The 22,547-nt window shown below is 32.9% G+C and overlaps 1 protein-coding gene across 1 annotated transcript; it reads right to left on the bottom strand.

The window, feature by feature from the left end:
• Positions 1 to 17,887: 17,887 nt before the first annotated feature.
• Positions 17,888 to 19,100, bottom strand: LOC141719276 (uncharacterized). Its single transcript, XM_074521654.1, has 3 exons — positions 18,774 to 19,100; positions 18,503 to 18,682; positions 17,888 to 18,369 (listed from the first exon to the last, which is right to left on the bottom strand). The coding sequence occupies exons 1-3, from the start codon at positions 19,029 to 19,031 to the stop codon at positions 18,076 to 18,078; spliced, it is 732 nt and encodes a 243-aa protein (XP_074377755.1). The 5' UTR covers positions 19,032 to 19,100; the 3' UTR covers positions 17,888 to 18,075.
• Positions 19,101 to 22,547: the final 3,447 nt, after the last annotated feature.

The raw sequence follows: 22,547 nt of genomic DNA on the forward strand, positions 1-22,547 counted from the left end.
ATGTAGTCAAAGTATATTAATCCTCGTATAGAAATATAATGATTTCAGTCAAAGGATCGTTACACCATTATCACTGTGAGTCTTTCTTATGACTTTATTAAACATGAAGAATCTCACTGTGGGTCTGTCCAGTACCATGTACTCTCACATGTACCTATGTATTGACTTTAGTATCCCCATACTTATAACCAATGAGATGTGGTTATCTTGTCAAACAACATACTAGTCTATCTATGTATTATTATTGTCCTATATAATATTACTCGACTAGGGACCTTAAGAATATGATATATTATATAATCTCAAGTTCAAGTCATGTACTTAAACTATATAATTTGTATCATGATTCTAAGGACATTTATTATGCTAACAACATATCGCAGTAATTAAGGTCATAATAAATACATGAATTGAATGATCAACTGACATAAAGATTTAAAAGAATAATGTATTGCCTCTAGGGCACCTACACTAACAGGTGACTGCTGTGATTTTCTCTTTTATAAATGTTTTAGATTACGATACTTTCAGGTTCATGAATTTTAAAACATTTTGATTTTATCATTTTATAATAATATGAATATTGTATTTCCTTTAATCACAGTTTAGTATTAGATGAGTGTCCAAACTAATCTGAAATGTTCTGAATAGGTTGTCAAAATACTTGGATAATGAAACCCTATTAAGTGAACTGGAACATTTTAGATTATAAGAGTCCCTAATCTAAATCATTGAGATTATAAAGTTATAATTTTGAATAGACTAGTTGCAAGTTATTTTATAAGCGCTGTTTCATGGGCTTAGTTGACGTGGTCATAATTTATTTGCATATATACAAGTTCAGAACTTGTATAGGACAAACCCAACTTAAGAGAATGATTTATGAATGATCAAAGTCATAAACATATATCTTTAGGATTTATTAACAATTGCTCTTCACCAGCTGAGTACTTTGTTGCTGGTTACTTTTGGACTAGTATATTTAGACATTGTCAAACATCCACCGTGAAAGGGGATTATTACGGAAGTGATTGGGTTGCTATAAATCTAGTATATCAGAATGAGTTGTACAAGAAAGGGATTGTCCTCCTATTTTTAATTTTGTTATCTTCTAGGCCTCTCGAAGAGTAGAAACTGAAATGCATGGTCGTGCTTGAATGAGTTATATGAAATAATCATCTGGTTAGAGTTGAACGCATGAAATCAAGAAATAAATATTTGAACTTAATAAGGATGACATTTATTCTTACCTTATGTTTAAATATAGACATGAAGGGACAAAGGAACAATGATGCACACTTATCTAAAGGATATGTGGGAGATTGAAGAAATTATGTCCTTAATCCAAATATGCATCGATTTAATAGAATCAGTCACAGATTAATGATAATTAATTTAGTTAAATGATCGTTATGATTGGATGGAATCCGCTATCAATCGGCAAAGTATATTAAGTTTAGCTTTGCAGCTCACTAAATTAATCATATAGGGTCACAACCACTAAGTATGGATCAAACCTATATGTGTGCGTAAAACGCATTTAACTAATTTCGGAGAAGGAGAAAATATAGGAAGAGGTGAATAAAAGAAAAGATAATTAAAGTATAATTTAATTATTTTTATTATACTTAACTCTTCTGTTTTGTTAAGGATTATTAAAACTGAAATCTTATCAAGTTTGGTTTCATGTTAATCTAATGCCATATCAGTTTAAGATATTTTCTATAAATATATGCATTCGGAGGAGATTAATTACCGAAGTGGTGAACAACACTTATATAAATCCTTGATTAAAATGGAGAATTAGTATTCTCCATTCTCTAAAATATTTAGTGTGAAGAAGAAGATCTAAGCCATCGGATATTCACAGTTTAAATGTACTGGTTCCCTACCATATAGAGGTGCTTCAATTGATGTACTTAAATCTATGGCCTTATTGTTCTAACCAGAAGAAAGTCCTCCAAGAGATTCAGTAGCATCAAGAGTTTTCTGCAGAGCTTTTAATCAGATATTCAGTAAGGAAGCAAGCACCACTATAGGTATGTTTTCCTTAGATTCATGATCAGTATGTGTATAGATCTATGAGTATAACTATGTTGTGTTAGTATAGTGTAATCAAGTTTCCTTACAGTATGTCTGGAAGCATTGAAGAAAGAGACAACCTCAGTTGTTCCATAAAATGTCAAAAGAGAAACTGCTCATGATTCTTTGGTTCCTGAACTGAAGCAGAAAGTTGCTCAGCTTGAAAAAGATTTAGCAAAGTAATTTCATGGTGAAGGCACTTTGAATGCTTTATTTGTTAAACAAAAATTTTCTCTTGATAAAGGAGGATGAGGATGTGAATCAATTAAAAAATATGCATTTTAAGGTGGTTATAAGCGAGCTATAAAGAAGTACAAAATGCCTTATGAGAAATGTCGACATTGTGGCAAATCTGGTCACACTACTTCTGAATCAAGATTATGTGGTATCAAGGGCCACTCCTCTAACTCATCTTAAAGATCATCTGCTAGATATAAACTGCTAATGGATCTATTAATATTGTTCAGATGTGGATTAAGAAATCAGATAGACATTTATATAAGATATGTGGTACTAACCAACAAGGATCCAAGGTTAAGTGGGTACGTAAGAGATAAAACAATTTTTTGCAGGTTTGCTTGAAGTTCCATGTTACGCGAAATAAATGGATCATCGACAGTGGTTGTTTACGTCATATGATTGGTGATAAGTCCAAGTTTCTATCTTTTGTTGCCAAAGAAGGTGGTTTAGTGACTCTTGGAGATTCTAACATCGTCCGAATTATAGGAAAAGGCACCATTGGTAATGACAGGTTTGCTATTTCTAACATTCGTTTAGTAGGTGGTTTGAAATATAATCTTATTAGTGTAAGTCAACTTACCGATACTGGTCATAAAGTTAAGTTTGATAAAGATGTATGATATATTAGTACTCAATCTAATGAGTTTGCTTTAGTTGCCAAAAGAAAAGGGAATATTTTTGTGTTAGATTTTGATGAACACAAGTAGGAAATCCGTCTTGCTACTATTCAAGATCAGCAGAATCGCTGGCATCAACGTGTAGGTCATGTTCACATGGATCTCCTTCGGAAGATATCTTTTTACGATCTGTTACGAGGTCCGCCCAAGCTGAAATTCAAAAAGATTGAACCTTGCTCGGCATGTCCGCTAGGAAAACAGGTGAAAACATCTTTTATTGCTAAGAATCGTGTGTCAACAACTGATCCTTTGCAGCTTCTTCACCTAGATCTTTTTGGTACTGAAAGGTATGTAAGTCCTGGAGGTAAAAATTATGCATTTGTCATAGTTGATGATTACTCACATTTTATATGGGTATTATTTTTATGTACTAAGGATAAAACTTATTTATAAATTTAAAGACCTTATTACTAACCTTGAAACTAAGTATTCATATAAGCTCAAGACTATCCATAGTGACCATGGAGGTGAATTCGAGAAGGATTTCATAACCTTCTGCAAATAAAGAGGGATCACTCATGAATTCTCAGCTCCTCGTACTCCTCAACAGAACGGAGTAGTGGAACGCAGAAACAGGATACTATAGGAGACAACAAAAACTCTTCTGCATGAGAGAAAGATTCCTCATAATTTTTGGGCTGAAGCCGTTCATACATTATGTTATGTTCTTAATAGAGTTCTTATCCGTCCTATATTTCTTAAAACTCCTTATGAATTGCTTAAGAAAATGACTCCTAACATTAGTTATTTTCAAGTATTTGGTTCCAAGTGTTTTATTTTAGATACTCCAAATAATCGAGGCAAGTTTAATGCAAAATCTAAGCAAGGAATCCTCTTAAAGGCTTATCGAGTTTTTAATTCTGTCAAGAACAAAGTAGAACAATCTATAAATATTGCTTTCAATGAATCTTTAAGCAGTATATCTCAAATTGACGAAGACAATGCAGATCAATCGTCTCATTCCCAAATGAGACCATCTCATTTAAATGAGACAACTCCTATTCGATTCCAGGTTGACAATTCTAATGAAGAAGAAATGATCAATATTCGTATTCCAAAGTCTTCCAGAACAGTGAAGAATCATCCACCAGATAATTTTCTCACTGATTTAGATCAAGGAATCTCCACACGAAGCAGACTTCATAATTTATGGGCATTCTGTGCATTTATTGCTGAGTCGAACCGAAAAATGCTCAAGAAGCTGTTGCAGACAAACATTGGCCAGTTACAATGTAGGAAGAACTCAATCAGTTCGAGCGTTGTGATATTTGGGAACTTGTTCCACCTCCTCAGAATGCTAAAGTCAATGGAACTCATCGGGTTTTCAAGAATAAGAAGGATGAAGATGGAAATATCATTCACAATAAATCTCATTTGGTTGCTCAGGGATACAACCAACAAGAAGGAATCAATTATGATGAGACTTATACTCCAGTAGCTCGATTAGAAGCTATTCGGATATTAATGGTTTTTACAGCTCACAAGAAATTCAAGCTGTATTAGATGGACGTCAAAAGAGCTTTTCTTAATGGCTATCTTAATAAAGAAGTAAATGTGAAGCAACCTTCAGGTTTTATTTATGAAAAATATCCTAACTATGTTTATAGGCTCAAGAAATCCGTATACGGATTGAGACAGTCCCCTCGTTGTCGGTACGAACATCTCAGTCAGTTTCTTGTAAATAATGGCTTCACTCAAAGTACACTCGATCCAACTCTCTTTATATTTCATAAACGTGATACCTTCCTTCAGGTTTATGTAGATGATATAGTGTTTGGATCTTCTCATGAATATTTATGTAAGTGGTTTTCTGACTGCATGCATAAGGAATTTGATATGAGTTTGATGGGTGAATTGCAGTACTTTCTAGGTTTGAAAATTAATTAGTCTAATGTAGGAATATTTATTCACCAAGGCAAGTACATTAAGGATCTACTCAAACGGTTTACACTTAAAAATGTTACACCTAAAGCTACACCAATGAGTAATTCAGTTAAACTCATGAAAGATGAACAAGTGTATGCTTGTGTGCTCGTTTTCAATCTCAACCTAAAGAATCTCATTTGAATGTCGTTAAACGTATTTTTAAATATTTGAAAGGTTGATAGAAAAAGCATAAGTGGTGCTTGTGAATTTTTAGGAGATTGTTTGGTTGCATGGTATAGCAAAAAGCAAACTTCGGTAGCTCTTTCTACAGCTGAAGGAGAGTACATTGCAGCTGGAAGTTGATGTGCTCAAATTTTATGGATGCAACAAACATTGCAGGATTTTGGTATTTATTTCTCAAATATTCATATTTATTGTGATAATACCTCTGCAATTAATATCTCTAAAAATGCTGTGATGCATTCTCGTACTAAGCATATTGATGTTCGTCACCATTTTCTACGAGATAATGTTTTTAAAGGTAATATTGAGCTTATTTATATATCTACTGAGAAACAGCGTGCAGATATCTTCACTAAGCCTTTAGCTAAAGATCGTTTTTGTATAATGCGTCGTGAATTAGGTATGTGTTCCCTGTAATTTGTTACATGATTTTATATGTATTATTTTATGATTTTACTATGTTTTCAATTTTTTTTTATTTTTTATTTTATTCAAGAATATTTTTTTTGTTTAGCTCGTTAACATTTTCTATATATATTTTTATGTATTAATATGTGGGTGTTGTATGTTTTAGTTTTATAATTATTATATTAATAATGATTTTGTGTTACCGAGATGCATGAAATTGATTATGATTAGCTTTGACAAGACCTGACTTATCACTTCACTTCACATTGGTTATCGTGCATGTCTTTTGAGTTCTATACATCTCCTCTTTCCCGTTAAGCCTCACTTCGCTTCAACTTCTACCTCTTCCTATTCTCATTTTTAAAAAATTTCTTTTTCTAATCTCTTCATTTTCTTCATTATTTCCTTACACCCTTTTTAAAATTTTTATCCTCTTTCTCTTAAACCTCTACTTTTTCTCTCACCATTGCTCGTCAATCAACCCATACTCGATCAAGATCCACCACTCACCAAACCCCAACCGCTAGTGCCTCAAGCTCCAAGCATCGTCGTGTCGGTAAACTGGAATCAGAAAACTCTAGTGGAGTGTCTCACAACTCATTTGAACGACATGTAAAAGCAAGTAGTTCCAAGATTTTATCCAAGTCCATCTTGAAAAAGTGTCTCTGTGATATGGAATTGTTGACTCGTATTGGTGTGTTTGATCTTTTCAAGATTCAAGGTTGTGAATCGTTGCTATCTACCCCGAATTGGTTTGAGATTTTTATGATAATCTCCAGTTGTTACAAGATGATTTGGTGTTTTCTGGTGTTCGTGGTACTCTGATTTTATTCAAAGTCGATATGCTTGCTCGTATTGGCAATCTCTCTGACAAAGGTGTTTGCCCGTATACAACACATCAAGCTTTCATAAATGTTCCTGGATTGCAGTATGAAGAGTAGTTGAAGACACTTGTTGGTGAAAGCTTCATTGATGTGTCCGTGAAACCCTCAGTATCAAACTTAACCCCTCTTTCTTTGCTCCTATTTAAATTGTTTCATATAAACGTTTTGTCTCGTAGGAATGGTAGAGATAGGGTGACTTTTTTGGATTCAATTTTATTGTCTTTGTTTATTAAAAAAACCCTTGTGATCTTAAGTCTGTTCGACTCATGAATCCAGCACCTTCCTTATCCAGCCTTGTTGACAAAGATTTTTACTTATTTTTGTGATCCTTTTGAGTCTGTTAAGTCAGAAAAGTTAAGTGCTATTTTTGATTTGTCGGTGTTGACTGCAAATGGTCTTGTAGTTTCTGATTCACATGTTTTATTCTTTGATGATGCCCATCGTTCTTTTGGTGGTTTTCCCAAATCACCACACTATGCCTCTGAGCCAAATAATCAAGATATTACTACTATCCTCAACTCTCTATTAGCCAAATTGAATGAGAAATCTGCTGCTTTAGCCTTTTTAAATCAGCACTTTGCTTCAGTAGAGTCCCTAGGTTCCCTCACTTCTCGGGTTAGCATGATACAAGCCTCTTATGAATTGTTTAACAAACAAGTTTGTCAGTCACTCGATACTATCAACTCTAAGATTGATGTTTTGTATTCTCATGATAAAAGATTGGAAAAGACGGTAAATTTTGAGTTTGGTTCTTTGCAATAGGGTATGTGCACCACTACCAAAGCATGGGAGAAGGAATTTGTCAAGCTGTTCTTCCATCTAGGATCCGAGACTAAGTTTCTATCTCAGCAGTTGTCTGTGATGTAGTACAAGGCCAAGATGTACTGACACTGTAAGAAAGATTGGATAAGGGACTGTATATCAAGTAACAGAGGTAAATATCAAGTAATAAGGTCTCACTCAAGGAATACTTTAGGGAAAGATTTGACATGATCAAGTTCGAAAGGAATCGACAGAATTTAAACAACAAGGTTCTATTTCAGAAAGTATATAGCATGGTAATGAGATGGCAAAATTATAGAGATAATCAAAGTGCGAATTTAACATTAGTTTGAATGAAAAATGCTAATAAAGTACGAAGAGGAAATAAAATGCAAATAAAGTCTTCCCGAAGCAATCCGGGTATAAGGTTCAAATGGAAATCAAAGTACTAATCAACAACGATGCTAGAAATAAGTGGACTATATGATAGGATAACAGGATGATGGTGGGGGAACAGAAGCACAGAGACGGCTAATCACTCAGCAGAGCTCATCGGTAATGGCGGTAAGAGTGACCTGACTCTCTCTCACGGTGGGGAATCATCAACGTTAATCGGTCCTCAGCCATCTAGATGATCTCCTCAAGCCTAGCTATCAGTTGGGGTTGGTCTGGCTCGTTATTTGAGTTCTCGCGGTACAATTGGTCCACCCTACGTCGAAGATTCGCGTTCTCGCCCTCCAGTCGATCAACCATCAATACCAATTGCTCGTAAAGATGGAATGGCACAGTAGAAGGGAATCTGGGAGTCGATGAAAATGAGAGCACTCACTTGGTTTTTGTGTCTTTAATTTGACTAGAAAGGTAGTGGAATGAGGAATGTACAATAATATCCTTCTTGCTAATAGTGACAAAAATGCATGCAAGGTTAAAGAGGTAATCTTGCAAGTTAGTGGGGTTGGAATGGACAATATTAGCCTTGGACTCTCTTAGAAGCTTAAATGCATGAAAGGGTTTACTAGTAATTCAATAGTTAATAAAACTATGATTAAAAAGAATGAATTTTAGTATACAAAAATATAGCTTCATAAATCACAAAATTAATACCATAAATACTATGAAATTTTAAAAGTTTTATAAATATGTTTTCAAAAATTTTGAACAAGAATATATTTTAAAAGAATTTTTTTAAGGTCAATAATCTATTAAACAAACCATAATAAATATTCCAAGCCACCTAAGAAATGCAAATAATTTGATTCTAAGCCAAATAATAATCTATCGCTTAATCGCAACTACAAACTCAAATATTATTTTCTCGCGTAGCGAAATTAGCTTGCGTACGCTAAATTATACGCTTAAATAACCTAGCGATATTCGGAATGCCATACAATGAAGAATATATACGAACACATTGGATTCACACAAAATTTTATAGGACAAAACAGATTATCATATTACATTCATATCAAATATTTACAGGCGTTACAATGTTGGCTTCCAAGGTTTCTGATGTTGATCCAAATACAACAGAATGAGATTATTTCAACTGAATGATTCAACGAGTTTGCAACAGAATCTTATCCGAGATTAATACATTACAGATTCCAGAGATATTCTAGCAGATAAGATTTAGGGTTTAAATGTAAATCTTAGTTTGACTGGATATAAACTTCTTTTAAACAAACCCTATCTTAAACTTAGTCTGAATCTTTCAAATACTTATCTTAACTAAGTTTACCCATTTTCAAATACTCCAACAGATTATCCTCATAACTTATTCAAATCATTTCAAACAAAACTATTTTATACATAGAAGTTATCTTATCTCTTGTTTGAAACAAAAATCTGTTGGACTTTGCCTATAAATAAAACTTCAGAATTTCAGATTTAAAGGTTAATGCTTTCACGTCTATATCTCTTCATCTGAAACACTCTCTTTTTCATTATACTCGAAATATAAATCCAGTCGAACAAGATGTAGTTTGATTTATAATCAATTTGATTATTCTTGTACTCGTTATTCATATCAACTTTGTGTCGGGTTGTGGCAAGACTTGATTTCAATGTATAGCAAGGTAGCTAGAAGGATAAGGAATAATACTCGGGTAGGTTGCAAGGTTAGTTTGGGAAAGGGTTTCTTTCAGGTGCTATATTTGTAATCAACGAAAAGATTGTAAGTTCTTTTGTTAAAGTTGATATAATACTTTATCTATGCTAGTTGGCATAGAGACTTCGATGTAGGCCATAAACTAGGATTAAGGGCCGAACCAAGTGAAAACTTCTGGTATTTTTACTTTCTTCAGTTATCAGCATACTACATTTATATTCTCTTATTTTCATTCTTAAAGGGACTGTGCCATTTGCATAAGAGACTGTCTCATTTTTTTGACGGTTAGAATATAATATATATCTATCGAGCCTTTAAATTTCATAACCAACTCTTTATATCTCGTCATGTCCAGTTTATTGAAATATATTTTCCCTCTCGAATAAGGATTGGGTAACACCACGTGATAGTACTATATCTCAGTGGGTTGATTCTGCACTTTACCCTAGACTTCCGACAACTTAATATAGAACTATAGTAGCCACCAAAAGCAGCCTCCAACGCCGGTGCCACATCCCGCTAGTTCATCTTCATATGCTTGTCCATCGGACGGATTTCATTGCCTATACTTCGTTTAAAATCACAAATTCTACACCGACAGATACATCTTTTAGCAATCATGTTGCATCTCCACCTATGCGTTTGATAATTTGACTTCAAAATAATTTTTAACTCAATTATCGATCTAGATATGATACTTAAACTTTTTCGTATAGTTTTAAACACTCGCTCCCGCCTTCCTTTGGACCCACATCTACTTCCAAAATTTACAAAAAATCTTAAGTGGCGAGGAGGAATAACAGAGAAGTTTAATACATTAATAATGATCAAAATCGTGTAGGTTGCAAATATGTATTCCGTATAAAAAGGAAATCTGATGGGATTATTGATCTCTATAAAGGTCGAATAGTTTATAAAGAATTTTATCGAAGTTGTGGGATAGAATTTGTAGAAACACTCAGTCCAGTTTTTAAATCTATTGCGATTTATTGTGTTTTATGTTTAGCCATTTCTAATGGTTGGCCTTCGCTTCAACTAGATATTAATAGCATTTTTCCCTAAGGTTATTTATAGGATGATGTGTATATAGTGCAAGTCATTTATTTAAAAATGAAGAATTTCCTCACTTTGTCTGTAAACTAAGGAAGAAAATTTTTGGTTTAAGACAATCGTCTCGATCTTTGAGTGAAGAACTGAAGAGTTTTTTATTCAGCATGGGTTCATTAACCCAGTTGCTGATTCATCCTAATTTATTTCTCGCTTGATTCTGTTGCAGCTTACATGTTGGTCTATGTGTATGATTTAATTTTTATAGAAAATAATGATGTTTTTTACCCGCGTTTACAGCCAAGTTGGCTACCCATTTCTCTATCAAAGATCTCAGACCACTTCGTTACCCTTTGGGAATTGAAGTTATACCCATATCATATGGCATGCTTCTGTCTCTACATAAATACATTTAAGATCTCCGGGAAAAGTTCAATACGAAAGGAACCAAGCTTGCATCTACACTATTGTAAAGATGGGTGTCCTTCCTTTGATCCCAGTCCATACACACAACTAATAGGCTCCAAACAATATCTTGCCTTAATTAGGTCTGTTATAACTAACTCTTTAAATTGAATATCGCAATTTACGCAATCATCACCACCACTCATCGTGCTTCATTAAAGAGGATATCACTACTAGAAAAAGGCTAGTAGATATCAGTTCTGAATCGATGTATATTTTCTTCAAAACCGATGTTCGTAGAGCACTACAAGAAATATGCTCATTTACGACGAAATTTTTACACTACAATTCGTCGTAATTGGCCCATTTGCGACGAAAAATATTCTACGTTTTTGCTCAAGTCTTAAGTTTAGATTTTCGTCACAAGTAACCATTTCGTCATAAGTATCAATTAAGTCGCAAGTTCCAATTCTGTCACAAGTATATATTTCATCATAAGTATTCATTTCGTCACAAAGTTAAGAAATACGTCACAAGTTAGAGAAGTGGAGCCCATATTTGATAAAATAAAACATAAATTTATGACGCAAATTTATGTCGTGAATTAGTAACTTTCGACAGAAAAAATTGTCGTATGTTAGGAATTGGGGCCCATAAAAATCGTAAGTTTGTATTAGAGTAACATCAGCTGATTTGAATATTAAAATGTTTTAAAAAAAATGAAATAAGCAGCAAGAAGCAGGGCCTAATGAACCCACTTGCACTTGTATCATGTATGTGTACTGAGTTAACTCAGTTTTAGTAACGAAGCTTTCAGTTAATTGTATACAATTTGTATGGCTAACTTTAATCATTAATTTTAAATCAGATTATATAACAGTTAGAATTTGTATATCAAAATAATAATCTAATATGCATAAACTCAATAACAACAAAGGAAAAGACTTCGTATATGCTTCTACAGTGTTCACTCTTTTCAAGATTTTGAAAGTTTTCTCTTCGCCGGCTTTTTTGAGAAGCACTAATCGCATTCTTTATTGCAGGCTTGTTCCTTTCTACTCTAAAGAGTCAATCATCAGTTTGACTAATACACCAAACTAGTGTTTAATCCTGAATTGGTGTTATGATTATTTTAAAAATATTTTTCAACGATCCAACCGTGTGGATGTCAATAGATAAATATATTAATTATATAAACAAATTTTCATATCAAAATAATTTTATTTGGTTTGCCATTTTAATAGTCAATCATCAGTTTGATTAGTACACCAAACTAGTGTTTAATCCTGAATTGGTGTTTTGATTGTTTTAAAAAAAAAATCAACGATCCAACCGTATGGATGTCAATAAATATATATATTAATGATATAACAAAATTTTAATATCAAAATAATTTTATTTGGTTTGCCATTTTAATAGTCAATCATCAGTTTGACTAGTACACCAAACTAGTGTTTAATCCTGAATTGGTGTTTCGATTATTTTAAAAATATTTTTCAACGATCAAACCGTATAGATGTCAATAAATATATATATATATATATTAATGATATAACCAAATTTTTATATCAAAATAATTTTATTTGGTTTGTCATTTTAACATTCAATCATTGGTTTGACCAATACAACTAACTAGAGTTTAATCCTGAATTGGTGTTATGATTATTTTAAAAATATTTTTCAACGATCCAACCGTATGAATGTCAATAGATATATATATATATATATATATATATAAATTAATTATATAACCAAAATTTCATATCAAAATAATTTTATTTGGTTTGCCATTTTAACAGTCAATCATCAGTTTGACTAGTACACTGAACTAGTGTTTAAACCTGAATTGGTGTTTCGATTATTTTAAAAATATTTTTCAACGATCCAACAGTATGGATGTCAATAGATATATATTAATGATATAACCAAATTTTCGTATCAAAATAATTTTATTTGGTTTGCCATTTTAACAGTCAATCATCAGTTTGTCTAGTACACTGAACTAGTGTTTAATCCTGAATTGGTGTTTTGATTATTTTAAAAATATTTTTCAACGATCCAACCATATGGATGTCAATATATATATACATATATATATATATTAATGACATAACCAAATTTTAATATCAAAATAATTTTATTTGGTTTGCCATTTTAACGGTCAATCATCAGTTTGACTAATACACCGAACTGGTGTTTAATCCTGAATTGGTCTTTCGATTATTTTAAAAATATTTTTCAACGATCCAACCATATGGATGTCAATAGATATATATATATATATATATATATTAATGATATAACAAAATTTTCATATCAAAATAATTTTATTTGGTTTGTCATTTTAACAGTCAATCATCGGTTTGACCAATACAACTAACTAGAGTTTAATCCTGAATTGGTGTTATGATTATTTTAAAAATAGTTTTCAACGATCCAACCGTATGGATGTCAATAGATATATATATCAATGATATAACCAAAATTTCATATCAAAAGTCAGTTTGATATTTTAACAGTCAAACATTAGTTTGACTAGTACACCTAACTAGTGTTTAATCCTGAATTGGTTTTTCGATTATATTAAAAATATTTTTCAACGATCCAACTGTATGGATGTCAATTGATATATATATATTAGTTATATATTCAAAATTTTATATCAAAATAAATTTAAATGGTTTGACATTTTAACAGTCAAGCATGACTTTGACTAGTACAGCTAACTAGTGTTGATTCCTGAATTAGTGTTTCGATTATTTTAAAAATATTTTTCAACGATCTAACCATATGAATGTCAATAGATATATATATTAGTGATATAACCAAAATTTCATATCAAAATTTTTTTATTTGGTTTGATATTTTAATAGTCAAACATCAGTTTGACAAATACACCTAACTAGTGTTTAATCCTTAATTGGTTTTTCGATTATTTTAAAAATATTTTTTAACGATCCAACCGTATGGATGTCAATAGATATATATATATATATATATATATATATATATATATATATATATATATTAGTGATATAACCAAAAATTTATATCAAAATAATTTTATTTGGTTTGACATTTTAACAGATAAACATCGGTTTGATTAATACAGCTAACTAGTGTTGAATCCTAAATTGGGTTTTTGATTATTTTAAAAATATCTTCAATGATCCAACCGTATGGATGTCACATATATATTAGTGATAAACCAAAATATCATATCAAAATAATTTTATATTAAATGATTTTATCAAAATATTTAATTTTATTCTGAAATTTCTAAAAGGTCACGCAAATAAATAAATGTTGACATTAATATGGTTGGATCATGAAATAATATTTTTTAAAAATTGAAATTATCAAAAATCATGTGCTAATTTATGATGGAATCCGTCATAAATTATTGGCTACCAGAAATTTGAGAAAAGTCAAATTTACCGCCAAAATTTTGGGAAAAAAGTTGAATTTCCCTCTTTGTTAACTTACGACGAATTTTAATTTCCGTCGTAAATTGGTGGATCCGATCTTTTTCGTCACAAATATTTCGTCGTAAATTTAGATAAAATATTTTTTTATTTAATTTTAAGTTAAAATTTTAATAAAAATATTTAACTTACGACGAAATAATCAAATTGTCGCAACTTTAAATGATTTTCATTTTTCCGCCAAAATTTTGGGGAAAATTTTGAATTTCCCTCTTTGATACTTACGACGCATTTTAATTTCCGTCGTAAATTGGACGATCCGATCTTTTTCATCACAAATATTTCGTCGTAAATTTAGATAAAATATTTTTTTATTTAATTTTAAGTTAAAATTTTAATAAAAATATTTAACTTACGACGAAATAATCAAATCGTCGCAACTTTAAATGATTTTTATTTTTGTTTAATCGTGTCGTGCAAAATTTTATTAATGAAATACTAAACTTGCGACGGTTTTGAGTTTCGTCATAATTAATTACGACGTTTTACTTTGTTCCGTCGTAAGTTGGGCACACATTTTTTTCCGTCGCAAGTTTTCCGTCACAAATGACCATATTTCTTGTAGTGGAGGAAAGTAATTTTTTCACCTCGGTCAAAACCGACGTGACATGTGGCCCAGACATCACTTCTTTCATTTTCATATCGCAAAAACCATATATTAATTCCTTATTCATAAATGATGTTTAATATATACATAGACATCGATTTTAGACAATCTCTCGTTAATATCAAAATTTGTAAACTGATGTATAATTACTTTAAAACCGATAACTTGGTAGGTGGAGAGAATAATTTTTTTTACATGGGTTTTTTTATAATTTTTGATTTAAATAGGCATTTTATACATTGTTTTAGTTATATAAACTGACATTGTTGTTAATATTTAGCTGATATAATCATATACATACCCAAAATTGCCAAAATCGAAAACCAACCAATGTTACCATATTTAAATAACCAAAATATTATTTATCATTACGAACCAATCCAAAAGATTTTAGTATAAAACAATAAAATCAAAAACATAATTTTCAAAACTACTACATTTCATGCCTAATGTAGTTAGTACAACAACTTAACTTACTATATCTTCCCTGTACAGTAATACTTATTGACAACTCATATAAATGTTCCTACATAATATTCTTTGGCCACAGCCTTTATGTTATACTACATACATCTCGATTATGCATGATATTTTCAATGTAAACACCCACTTAAAGAAAGAATTTATTAATTGCTTTTACTCCAAAGGTCACATATACCTTTGACCAAATTTTCCTTTTCTTTTCAAGTTTGGTTATGCTTATGTAAAGTGACTCTTTTAATTATACTCTTTATCCTTCCTTTTCGCATTTATTTCCTTCTATGTCTATCTTGAGTGGTCAGTTAGCCCTTTCTGAATAATCTTAATGGCTGCTGTAATTCTTTGTATTTATATGTCCTATGTGTCTTTCACTATGGTACTTTATCCCATTATATTGGAAACCTTTGTTGGTATGATGTTTTCTATATAAAAGTCTAATAATTGGATGACATTTATTATTATCCATAGTCTTAATTTTTCGCAAATGATTATCTCAACATCCTTTGAAGTCTAATACATAAGCTAGTAACATCTTCTTAATAATATGAACTGTTCTCTAACTTAACCTTTTAATGTAGGCGCTATATATTATTCCCAAATTTAATCTGTTCTCAAGATATTCTTTGAATCTTGTATGGATTCTTAGAGCAATTCAAGTATCTCTGTTTTACATTATAAATATGGAATACTCTATGTATAACCATGATATCTTCCTAATAAGACTCATCAGTTTGTCAAATATATATTTCTCATTTTCTAGAAGAAAGTTTGCTCACTTGGTGAGTCAGTCTATGTATCCTATATCACATCATGATTCACTCTAGTCCATGGCAATCCATGTATAAATTCATCTCAAGAGGCTTTCACTTTCACTCTGAATCTATAATGGTGGTATGAATCTTGTGCCAACTTTCCTTTACTGACACGTTAAATATTTAATTTGTCCAATTAACAATTTCCCTTTTTACATTAAGCGGCTAGTAGTTTTTGTTAGTATCTTTGTACAGAATATCCCACTTTATGTGATTCCCTTAAAACTCCTACATCTAGTCCCACATGTCAAGAATCCATATTTGAGAAGCAATGAATTATTTTCCTTATTCAAGAACTCTTCTCTTGTCATTTTACTTCTCATTCTTTCTTCCATTACTTTTTCTTGGTATCTTCGTATTTCTCAATTCATCTAGGCTACACAACAATATCAAATCATTTTCCAATTGTGTGAACTTGATTCCTAACTTCATCTTTTCTCTATTGAACTAGGTCAAAGAAAGTATATCTTAAACATCACCTTGTGGCTCAAAGTATAGACAACAATATTCCTTCTCCTTGGATATTAGTTTATGGTGTAGCCATAATTCCGAAAAACTTTGGATAACTGTTTAATCTTATTTCGCTTTTTCTAAGTGACGATAAATCTTTAACTTAATCTTGATTTTCTTGTAAATCTTAACTTTCTCACTACACCATTGGTTTATATAATTCAAGAATCCAAACTATTTTGTAACAACTCACATCATAAGTTAGATATCCTGAGTCAGACTCTTTCAACAAGCTCGAAGTATAAGCAACCAATCTTCCATATTATGTCGATACATATGTTAGTCCTTTTTGTAGTTCATCACTAGCTAAATATCTTCAGGCTTTATGTATCTTGGAGTAGTAGTTTAAACATTTGTAATTATGTACAATTCATCTCTAAGTTTTCACAACTCTCCTTACTTGTAATCATCAATTTCAACTTTTTACATTATCTTATCATCTTTTTTAGTTGTATAACAATTTTAGAAATAAAGAATTCACAATCCTTTTGGAGATATCTTAATAGTCTAAGAAAATCCAGACCACTTCATTATATTAACTCCCTCAAAAATAATATTGTTTCAACCTTACACTACAACATATTTGCAATCATAAAACTGTTTTTTTACCGTTGTGTGCAAGTATGTTTTCCGTTGTCTATCCAACACTCGTGTGATTGAATATCACACAATTGTTGTTTTTACCCTTATAAAAAGAGAGATTAAACAACATGTTAGAGTACTTGTGTTAACATGGAAGACACAACAGTTATTCTAAACAAACCATTGCTCAAACTTTTTTAGGCAACTGCTTTTTTATTCAACTATTGTCTATCTAACTTAACAACAATGGTTTTGTAGAAAAACCATTATTGTTAACTTATTCGATATTTTTCATAAACAAAGTTTTATAAACTTTTTTTAACTAGTTAAAACCATTCTCATGAATATTTTTTGTTTAAAAGACAACCGTGTAAAAAATTTAAACCATTGCAAAGAATATCAAAAGACAACAGTTTTTTTTAAAAAAATATGTGTAGTGAGACATACAACAGTTTTCATTATGTTTTAAGTGGGCTTCACACAACTATTTACAAAATTAATCTCATTATTTAAAATAAATTAATTTTAAAATAAAATGATATTATAATAATTCAATTATTATTTCACTATTGAAATTAAATTTGTAATACAAAGACTCTCTACAAGAATTACAACTATAACTTAAAATCTATTTCTAAACATGCTCATTAAGGTACATAATAACTAATTTACACACATATGCTCATAAGAAGTAGGGAGAGTCAAATTCCATTCCAGCCCACCTAGAATTTTCTTCTCCATAACTAGCACTTATTGATTAGTCTAAGCATTGCCTGAAATTTTGGTAAAATTATATATCTTCATACTTTGAGGTTGTAAGCATTCAACTTGCAGAGAAGGCAATATTTAGTCTCTTTTGATTCAGTTCTGAAGCGAAATTAAGTTGGAGGTCTAAGCGTTACAGCACTAGCTCGTCGAAGAGGATTTGTACTTGTATTATTAGGCCAACACATTATATGGAGTTTTATGCTGTCTAAATCTTCCATTGCTGATGTAAGTGTCTCTTTAATATCCGTATTGTCACAGCAATGTATGAGGCCAACACAACTAGCTTTTGTGGGCACCAGACTCTTAACCAGGTGTCTCGATTTTCGTGCCTCCTCGTATAACTGCCTCAGGCCAGCTCTATCAGCGGCTGTTCCTCTAGTCACCCTATAGACAAAGATAAATCCCTGCATTTTACAAAATTTTCATATTTTAGTAGTATTTAGCAACGTCTATATCAATTTTTTATTTAAAGAAAAATAGTATAAGATTTTGCAAGCAAAGTGAAATGGTTCTTTATTTCGGATGCAGTCATGTTACCTCTTCCGTCTGTTTGATTTCCATTCTGAATCTGAGTTTACCATATGGTGGTGTTAATTCAACTAATTTCTCTTCTATTCCTGGTAAAAACCATAGTCTTATTCCTTTCATAATCTGAATCGTAGCAGTGTAGTTTTGCTTGCCCCAGATTTTCTCCTTTTCCACCGCACTAGCCTTGTCCTTTATAAAGAAAATAGAGGCTCTAGGTTATCAGTTGTGGACAATGGGATACAAACGAAAAAATCACTGAGAAAAATGATGACAAAGATACCAAGGTGATGCTTTGTTCTCTTTGGATATTAATAAACACAAGTGGAACTCCTAACGAGACTGCTGCAGTAAACCATGCCATCGCTCTGACTGTCTTAGCTTCGACACAAGTCTCGGTTGCAAGAGACATGAAAACTATGAAACTGACAACAGTTGATCTCCGATCATGTAAATAAGTTCCAACTTCCGTTTTCCAATCATATTTCATACCCTTCTGATTAAATCCAATAGGTTTGACATTGACCACCCTCCTACTCATTTCTGCATAATCATTTTACAGCTAATACATATAATACATGAACTCATCAAGAGAAAGATAATTAACATATGTATACACACTCCATTTTTTTTTTACTTCATTTTACTAGTTAGTGTACTCTTGGCTTTTATAAATTCTTGATGAGTTCATTATGTTTGCAATAAAAGAAAATGTGAAAAAAATAGAGAAGCAAAAAGAAATGAAAATAATTACCTTGCAGTTCACAGCATTGATCAAATGTCAAATCTGCTAAAACAGCAACATATTTGTCACTTGAAGCTGCTCTAAATGTGAACTTCTTCTGAAGTTTTGAACTCCGTTCACGGACAACATAAACATGAAGCTTAAGCACATTCTCACCTCTTCTGACTTTTTGTTGGGTTTTTAATTTAGCTTGTTATTTTATTTAATGTAAGTTTCTTTTTACACATGCACGTGCCTGTTACTGCTGCATGTCTAGAGATCAGCTTGTGGAATTAGTCTTCACGTAGTAGAGATTTTATAGGAGTCCAGAGAAATAATCGTGTGTTTCAGTCGTGTTAGGAGAATCAGTTGTGTCCCTGGTTTTTAGCCATTATCAGCTAAACCAATCTCTTATATTGTACTGTTCTTCTTTTGAAATAAAAACAGACGCTTACTAGTGCATCTATCTTGTTTTCTCTCAGATAAAGAAACACTTATATATATAAACTGGTATATACAGGTGCTATTTTTAACATTCTGGTATCAGAGCTAGCAACCTGTGAATGCCCAAATATATGCCAAGAATGACTACGATCGAGACAAGCAAAGTAAAGGAAGGTGCAGTCAGTTTGAGCTATCCCATGCTATCAAGAGGAAACTACACAGCATGGTCTTTAAAGATGAAAGTGTTTATGCAGGCACACGGTGTTTGGGATGCAGTGGAGCCAAAAGACGACACGGCGAAGGTCGAGGACAGAATGGACAAGATCGCACTCGCTGCGATATATCAAGCCATACCTGAGGACATTCTCTTGTCCGTTGCTGAAAAACAGACGGCTAAAGAAGCTTGGGATTCCATAAAAACCATGTGCCTGGGAGCAGAACGAGTAAAGAAAGCGAAGGTACAGACTCTAAAAACCGAGTTCGAGATGCTGAACATGAAAGACACGGAATCCCTAGATGATTTCTGCATGAAGCTACATGGCCTGGTGACGAATATACGAGCCCTAGGTGAAACTATTGAGGAGGAATATGTGGTGAAAAAATTGCTCAGAGCAGTACCCTCAAAGTTTCTACAAATAGCGTCCACCATTGAACAGTTTGGGAATCTGGAAACTATGACGGTCGAGGAGGCTGTTGGATCGCTTAAGGCACATGAAGAAAGAATACGTGGCCAAGTAGAGGTCAGTGGAGGGCAGTTGCTGCTCACAGAAGAAGAATGGTTGAAAAGAGAAGGCGAGGAGAGCAAGTTATTGCTCACTAGAGAGGAATGGCTCAAGCGAGGGAGCAAGGGAGGATCAGAGTCTGGGCAACGTTTTAAAAATAACAATGACTATCGTGGAAGGGACAATAATCGACTGGTGCGAGATAAGAGCCGAGTCAGATGTTTTAACTGTCAACTACATGGACACTATGCAGCAGAGTGTCGCAAACCGCGACGTGACAGAGATCAAAAACAGGAGGTTAACATAGCCCAGATTCAAGATGATGAACCAGCTCTGTTGCTAACAGAGCGTGAAGAGGAAAATGCTAGTGTGATGTTGAATGAAGAAAGGATAGCCCCAAAGTTGAACACTGCTGAAAATGAAAAGGCAAAAGGTGACTCAAACTTGTGGTACTTAGACAATGGCGCAAGCAACCACATGACGGGTCAAAAATCAAAATTCAGAGAACTGGATGAGAAGATAACTGGACAAGTCAAATTTGGAGATGGTTCAACAGTTCATATCAAAGGGAAGGGAAACATAGTGCTGAACTGCAAGAACGGGGAGGAGCGTGTTTTAAATGAGGTATATTATATCCCTACACTTCGTAGTAATATCATTAGCCTCGGTCAATTATCTGAATCTGGAAATGAGGTTGTTTTACGTGGTGACTATCTGTTTGTTCGAGACTTGAATGGAAATCTGCTTATGAAAGTAAGACGTTCTCACAATAGGCTCTATAAAATTATTATTGAGAACAGCAAATCTAAATGCATGTTGTCTAAGTCAGATGAGTCTTCGTGGCTTTGGCATTCGAGACTAGGACATGTTAATTTCAGGGCTATGAATCTGATGTCCACAAGTAAAATGGTATATGGCATGCCAAATGTGAATCAGCCTAAAGAACCATGTACAGGCTGCCTAATGTCGAAGCAAACCAGGAACCCGTTTCCATCACAGTCGAACTATAGTACAAAAAGAGTCTTGGAATTGATATATGGTGACCTCTGTGGCCCGATAACACCAACAACTCCTGCAGGAAACAAGTACTTTTTTCTATTGGTGGATGATTTCAGCCGTGCCATGTGGGTTTTCATGTTAAAAACCAAAGACGAAGCCTTCGAGGTTTTTAAAAGATTCAGAGCACAAGTTGAAGATGGTATGGAAAAGAAAATAAAAACATTGAGAACTGATAGAGGAGGGGAGTTCATGTCCAAGCAATTCATGTCTTATTGTGAGGAAGCTGGAATCAACAGGCAATTCACGGCCCCTTTCTCTCCACAGCAGAATGGAATCGTGGAGCGGAGGAATAGAACTGTGGTAGAAATGGCTAGAAGCTTTTTAAAGGAGAAACGCTTACCCTCTATGTTCTGGGGTGAGGCAGTTCGTCATTCTGTGTATATCCTTAACAGATTGCCGACGAGAGCTGTGTCCGATATTACTCCATATGAAGCCTGGTCAGGTTACAAGCCACAGATCGGACATATCCGAGTTTTCGGCTGTGTTGCCCACATGAAGATTCCAAATGCATACACTAAAAAACTCGATGATCGTAGTAAGCCTGTAATTCATCTCGGCAAAGAGCCAGGTACAAAAGCATACAGGGTGTACGATCCAGTGGCAAACACAATCCATGTAAGTCGAGACTTGGTCTTTGAGGAATCTAAAATGTGGTCGTGGGAGAAACATAAGGAAGTGCAGATCACTCACCCTGAAATGTTTGTTGTTCAGAACATATCTGTGACAGAATCAGCCGAGAATACAAGCGAGGAGGAAACATTCACATCTCAAAGTGCGAGCTCAGACAATACAAATGAACATACAACAGAAACTGAAAACTCTCAATCATCTGAGACACTCTCTGATCTAGATTCCACCAGCAGCGAACCCAGAAACTACAGATCATTGACAGATATTTATGACAATACAGAAGAGATAGAGCTTGATGAAGAACTGTACCTCATGGGAGTGGATGAGCCTGTGTGCTATGAACAGGCAGCAAAAGAAACGGAGTGGAGGAAAGCTATGAAGAAAGAGATGGAGGCTGTTGAGAAAAATAAAACTTGGGAGTTGACAGAGTTACCTGCTGGACATAAGGCTATTGGTCTGAAGTGGATATTCAAATTGA

The sequence above is a fragment of the Apium graveolens genome, chromosome 1 (genome assembly GCF_009905375.1).
Source record: "Apium graveolens cultivar Ventura chromosome 1, ASM990537v1, whole genome shotgun sequence".
Lineage (NCBI taxonomy): Eukaryota > Viridiplantae > Streptophyta > Magnoliopsida > Apiales > Apiaceae > Apium > Apium graveolens.

What these genes read in the sequence shown, in the direction of transcription:
- LOC141719276 (XM_074521654.1), bottom strand. Translation starts at nt 19,031, where the DNA reads ATGAGTAGGAGGGTGGTCAATGTCAAACCTATTGGATTTAATCAGAAG. An exon ending in GAGAACAAAGCATCACCTTG is followed by an intron (nt 18,683 to 18,773) that starts GTATCTTTGTCA and finishes TTCTTTATAAAG; the next exon opens with GACAAGGCTAGTGCGGTGGA. An exon ending in AAATCAAACAGACGGAAGAG is followed by an intron (nt 18,370 to 18,502) that starts GTAACATGACTG and finishes TGTAAAATGCAG; the next exon opens with GGATTTATCTTTGTCTATAG.